Here is a 6,617-nt window from a genome sequence, read left to right as displayed (position 1 = left end):
CTCCTTGTTCGCCTCCTTCAATCTAAGCCCCTCATGAGCGCGCCGATCTGATGGCTTTCTATAAAATATCTAAGTTTGCATCATGGACTACGGCCCTTTGCTTGCAGGGAACAAATTAATGACTGAAACACATAGAACTTTGGTGACAAATAAGCCTAGCTACATGCATGCTTCACTTGAACGCACAATTCCTGCTTGCTAGAGATCCAGTGCACGTACGTACGTACGTACGAGCCTGCACCGAACTTCAATAAGGCAATTGCATATTTTGCATTTATATATAGATAGACACACACTCAGTTGATAACATCACATCATCATGCATACAGCTACATGTAGCTGCACTGGAAATTATGAAACGTACAGGCACTGCACTATACGTCTTTTATGCTGCAGCTAGCCAGCCTATAGTAACGGCGACGCACGGACAGCCCTTTGTACCAGACAGTCTTGACATACACGTCGATCATTATCGATCACAAAAGTTTTTCACACAAGGACACAACAGACACAGAACTATGGGACGTACGCGAACGCGATAGTAGTCGCTCCCGGCCCCGGAATATACGTACGTACGTAGGTAGAATGCGACGGCTGTGCAAGCACCATCGCACATTTATTAGCTGGTTGGGTCGTCGATCTTCAGGGCAGCCATGTCGGCATGAACGACGCCGCCACGCATGCGTTGTTTATCTGCTCCTGAGTATACCTGAAGGCAATTAGACGTACAAAATGGTCAGCAACGGATCTTGATTACTCCTAGTCCTATCTGACCGGGCTGGTACAAGCAAGCACATACCCTATCTGAAGTGTGGGCTCAGTGGTAGGGTCCAGGGGGTGAAAGAAGCCGTTGCCGCCGTGGTGTGTGGCCTGCTGCTGATGCGGGGACTGTCGCAGTTGGTCGTAGCCGAGCAAGTTGGCGGCGTGCTGCTCCCACATTTGGCCCTGCATCTGCTGGCTGCTCTCCTCCAGCTTCTCATCGCAAAAACAGATAAACATGTCACTAATCTTGCAACTAAAACCAACCCGTTTATCTGCCTGTTCTTGGCAATGGAGAGTGTTTTGTAGAATCTACAGTATAGAACAGAACTAAACATGCAAACGACAGGAGTACGAAAGCTGTATATGCAACAACTTGTGGTACGTACGGTATGCACGGAAATACTGATACATGCATGCTAACTGATTTCTGTTTGGCCTTTATAAAGCATTAGTACGTTTGTTACTCTTTTTGGAGAGACATGTATCTATATGGTCCTTGGTGAGCGAGTGGTTGCAAGCATATGCAGAAGAAAGCAACTGCCGGACGACACTTACGTGGGTACATTCAAACGTAAGTACAAAATGGCTTCAGCTTCAAAACAAAGAGAACCAGATGCATGCTCCGTGCAGTATTTAAGTTCAGGCGAGTGGGTGCAAACACCAACCATAACCAGGTTTATTTCTTGTGAAGATAAAATAATTCAGTAGGGCAATTTGTACGGACAGGTGAACTTACTTTTCTTCGAAGGCACCTATTTGCTTCACACAGCATTTGTTCCTGCAAAATTATTCAGAGTATCATTGGGAACAGTCAGCTTTCTTATCTGAACATAAGTCTATGAGAAAATCTTATAACACAAATTATGATCAAATTTATTTTGTTAAGAGCACATACCTTCCTTTGGAGATCAGTGAGCTGGTCAAGCATATGCTGTGTCTGCAAGATTGAATTTCATCAGCATTCTTTTGTGTTACAAAATATGCTAACTAGCATAAACTTAAAAAAAAAATCCAAGCTGCAGCGCCAAATTATTTTCAAGTTTTATACTGTAGAACATATGAATGTTGCAGTGCATTACATAATCAGAATCGGAAAGTAGCCACTGCTCTCGGGTGTACTGCACCCAAGTTTGCAAAAACAGCTGAAAAAACATGATCAAATCAAATCCAAAAAATCTGAAAATTTGAGACATTGAACCATACCGAATGTTCGAACTACTTGAAATTTTTCAGCCACAAATAACATCTGAGGTGCAATCGCAAAAAATAAAAAATTCAATGCTCAAACAGTGCACAAAACTTTGAACATCGGTTTTGTTTTTCTCAGTGAAAGCTCCTCAGATGGCTTTTTTGGCTGAAATTTTGCAGCATGCTCGAACATTTGGTAAAGTTTGATGTGACAAGTTTTCAGAATTTTTGGATTTGTTTTCATCACGTTTTTTCAGTTTTTTGCAGACTCGGGTGTAGTACACCCGAGAGTAGAACATCCACTCTCAATAAAAATTGTCTGAATGTATCTTTGTTCCATTCCTAGAAAAACGATGATGAATCAAAGAAATCCAGCTGAAAACTGCATATAGTTGAATGAACAGGAACTATACAAAGCAGCTCACTAATCAATTTTTTTTCTGAAATAGAGTTTTCGTAAACAGACTAGCCTGAGATGTGGTTTGTCCTTTGGAAACAAAAAATGAGAAAGTAATAAGCTATATTTTGCAGCACGATTAAAAAATATTTTTCATCATTATTCAAACAGGGCACATACCCTGATCCAGTTTACTTAATTAAAACTGAAGCAATACAAGGCGCTATCCGACCCTACATCCAGTAGCATTATATATCTAATGATCATCTAACACGGAGTAGCAACAGATGACAGAAACAGAAAAAGCCCAAAGCTACAGGATGACATTAAAAAGTTACCAAACAATCTGTACTTCTTATGTAGATAATGCAAAGAGATAATTCTCCTAGCCTCTGCATTGTGACCATTTGGAAAACAATGAATTACCCTTATGGATCTTATGTGCCTTAAGGATGAATCAAGTTGCTTTTCGAGCTGCTCCAGATCTTTGATGCCGAGTGACCCGAGATCTTCACCAAGCAAATTTCTGTAAATGTCATTCAATTATAGGACCACCATTATTAGTGTGTATTAGTTAATCAATATTTAAACTATGCTACATGAACTTATTTAACTTCACTGCAATAGATGTACATATTTGATTTCTGTTCATTGTTGAAACTTGTTCAAAAAGGTAATCATTTCATGCTAAATCTATTAAACCTTCTTTTAAGATAGAAGAGTCCACTTAATCTTCAAAGGTAACACAGGGTAGAATAACAAAGTTACCGTTGGGTTCTCTGCAAATTCTCCACTCGTGCTTTCAGTTTGAGGTACTCATTTCGACTGCTCTGCACTAACTGTAAGTATGTGCCACTTCAGTACAAACTTTATCAAAACAGAACCTAAACATTTTAAACTGAAAAATAGGAAAGGAAAAGCTGTCGGATTAGAATAAATTCAGATTATTTACATGCAATGCTATTGGGGAAACAACTAAATAACTAATCATGATTTTGATCTTTCATGACAACTCAATGGCCACCCCTTTCATATTTTGTCCTCTTATCAGTGATTTTAATTTCATCTTCAGTTAGTATGGTTGGTGTATCCCAAAAAAAATGACAGTCTTATATGTGGTCATCAGGACTCAGAAAGTAGTAGGCAAAAGGTTATAGAACTACTGGAACTACATACCGATAAAATATAGATAATTTTCTAATCACTGTATGTTCTCATTAGCATTCCCAGGTATATGATTCATTTTACAACGCTCTCATTTTACGTGCAGAAAACTTCAAGATTTTTTCACAGTAGTAAAATATAGATAAGTAGGCAGCTGGCACTAGGCAGTAAACATTGGTCATACTTGAGTAGGTAATAAGATATGTAGATGCACAAATAATTAGTAATTAGTTTGTAAACATCACTTTTAATGTGATTCATCCAAACATGCATTATTTAGGCCGTTTAATGGTAATACTGAAGAAAACATACATGATTTCAGGACTATTTCAGTAAACAACTTGTACTATCTTTTGACAAGAGGGATGGTAGAACAGAAGTTAATTTTATGCACTTGTGATATTAAATCAATCATTATAATATCTGAATAAAAAAACAGAACTTACCTCATTCTCCTTATTTTGTACTGCTGTATCTGGCCCACCATAACTGCATTTCTGGTATCTCTCAAGTGTTTTGGGCATGCTACAAGTTCAAAAATGCGAATAAGGAACTGACTAAAAGAGCATAATAGTGTTCACGAAACAGCAAGTGTTAGAAAATGTGGGCTTTCAAGATATATATGCCAGTTTCCTAAGTCAAATTATGGGATCTACATAGGCCAAAATATTGGTTGCACATTACATCAATGCGAGTACTTTGCATGCAACAATTTTGAGAAAACAGCAATGCTAATTAATCTTTTTATATTGGTAATTTTATGCTCATAAATGGTTGTTTTCATGGTATTCTAAGACTGTCCTGATGTTTAATAGACAAACAAACATTCAAATACAACAGGAAATAAACACTACAAATAAAAGCAACAACTAGCACTAGAATAATTCAGTTCTCCGGTATACCAAATTACCAATTAAGTGGATGCTAGTAGTTAGAATACTGCCAGGCTTGAAAGAGGCGTGCAAGATGTGGGATATCTGCCATCTTCCTGAGCAGATTCTAGGTACAGTAGACGTTAAGGATATCTGCCAGCAATCCAGCATAAAATACTGGAGCTCTAGCACTAGATAGCTACGTACCAACTGCACAGGCCTGAAGGGACATCTGATAATACGTTAAGTTCGTACAGTCGATAGAAGCGAGTTGAAATGAAAGGACTACTCGGCCGTGAGAGATGGGCTGACAAATGAATGAGCAGAGACAACTGAAGACTTTCACCGATTATACCCTGCAGGTACTTCCCAGTCAGTCCTAGGTATCTGATGTACCTTTACCTTGCCCTGCGCTATCCGAGGGGTCAAGGGGGTGTTTAGTTATTACTAACTTCATTGTTATTTTTTGGGACTAATTCAGTTCAGTAGTGCCATAACTTGGACGAAAAACAATATTTGTTTCCATGTTAATTACTAATTAGCATGTGGCTTGGATTCGATGGGCTTCCTGTTAAAGTGAATCTCTAAAAAAAATCAATTCCAATTAAAAAACTACTTCACCATACATCTAAAATTTATGAGTGCAGAATGATCATTATTTTTTTCCTCTTCTGTTACGTAAATTTAAATGTAATGGAAAGAAACTTATAATACACCGAACCTCCGTAACAATACAAAATATACACTAGAAATACGCATATTTTAGCTTCTTGTATATGGGAGTCAACTGTAACTGATTGTTAGCATGGTATAGTAGTCTTTTCTAGAACCTCATCAAAATTTTGGTGCTAAGGAACCAATCAGTTTTTTTTTTCTCATGAAACTTGTACATCTAATTTATTGACAAACTCATTTAACAATAGATGTATGACACTGATTTGGGAACGGCAGTACAGTTTGTCAAGAACAGTTCTCTTACCAGCAAATAATAGGAAAAAGCTCTAGTGTGAACAGAAAATTTTCCTTATGTAAAACCCCAAGCAAGGTGAGTGCATCCACAACTAGGTCAACTTGGGCATCACTCTTGATCCTCTTGATTAATGAATGTGATACATATCAATTATAAGGTTTTGATTCTAATACTAGACCATATAATATCAAAAAGCATACTGCTAACTAGTTATGTAGTGAACGGTGGTGCATACAATGTAAGAGTATTAATTAAGTTTCGGACAAGTTATCTTAATATTGGAACATGTATATGTGACACAATTAAGTACTCAGCTAAACTTTGTTGAAAACTAGGAGTTGGTTGAAACTCTATGGGTAGTGAAAAGTTGATCGCCATAGTAGAGAAGGTAGTGAAAATAAATGATATCCATAGTAGTGAGAACCTATGCTTGCTATGTAGTGAATATTGCATGCAATTTAAGCCTATTCCAACCTTACACTATTTAAGTCCAGGGAATTTTTTCCTAATATTGAAACACATATTTGTCACAAAATTAGAACTACTCAACTAAAATACGACAATTACTACAAATTTACTAAAAGTTTATGGCTAGTGAAACAATGAGTCAGTGACAGCCATACTCTGTGTCCCTATAGATAGGATTAGATAATTAATTTCAGGCATACATAGGATTATATAGAAAATAAATTACGGGGCTCTTTCAAATATGATAGAAAAACAACGTTTCAAGGGAGCCTAAATATATAAAGCTACTTGGTTGAGTCCTATTCAAGTGAAATCATGTATCCATCATCAAACAAACCTTGTTTAAAACTAGAACTGTCATTTCTTATGTAAAAAAAACAGAACCGTTTTGAACTGAGATCCTCCTAGTTAAGATCATTAATACTAGTAGATTACATGTCTGCATTTATTTCTTTTTTTTGGCAAAGGAGACACTGATATATTGTTAACTTATCTTGCTTATTTAGATAGAAACATTCCAATTAATATGCATTCTCATGTCTTTTTCTCATGCTGGTTGAGGGATCGCACCGACTTAGCTGTGTACAAACTGTAGGAGTAAAGAAATTTTGCATTGAAAACTATAGAGTGTATTATTAAGTAATCTGCAACTTTGGTATGGAATAGCCTCTATCTATCTATATGCATGCCGATATGTGCACTGAAACTTGTCTATCTTCACCTAGCCAATTATGTGTTCAGTTCTGTTTTGTAAACACGGAATTTAATTCAATCGATACCACCCATGCTTGTGTTT

The 6,617-nt window shown here is 37.1% G+C and overlaps 1 protein-coding gene across 1 annotated transcript in view; it reads right to left on the bottom strand.

Moving 5' to 3' along the window:
• Positions 1 to 246: 246 nt before the first annotated feature.
• The window catches only part of LOC119311009 (MADS-box transcription factor 8-like), a 7,971-nt gene continuing 1,600 nt past the window's right edge, over positions 247 to 6,617 (bottom strand). The window contains exons 2-8 of the mRNA XM_037586636.1: positions 3,958 to 4,036; positions 3,116 to 3,186; positions 2,774 to 2,873; positions 1,658 to 1,699; positions 1,499 to 1,540; positions 800 to 972; positions 247 to 709 (exon numbers count right to left, since the gene is read on the bottom strand). Coding sequence (XP_037442533.1) covers positions 643 to 709; positions 800 to 972; positions 1,499 to 1,540; positions 1,658 to 1,699; positions 2,774 to 2,873; positions 3,116 to 3,186; positions 3,958 to 4,036 — 574 coding nt within the window. The 3' untranslated portion in view covers positions 247 to 642. The remainder of the gene's footprint in view (positions 710 to 799; positions 973 to 1,498; positions 1,541 to 1,657; positions 1,700 to 2,773; positions 2,874 to 3,115; positions 3,187 to 3,957; positions 4,037 to 6,617) is intronic.

The sequence above is a fragment of the Triticum dicoccoides genome, chromosome 5B, assembly GCF_002162155.2.
Source record: "Triticum dicoccoides isolate Atlit2015 ecotype Zavitan chromosome 5B, WEW_v2.0, whole genome shotgun sequence".
In the NCBI taxonomy this organism is placed as follows: Eukaryota; Viridiplantae; Streptophyta; class Magnoliopsida; order Poales; family Poaceae; genus Triticum; species Triticum dicoccoides.
Note: the sequence above shows the minus strand (reverse complement) of the source record. Positions and strands in the feature narration are given on the sequence as shown.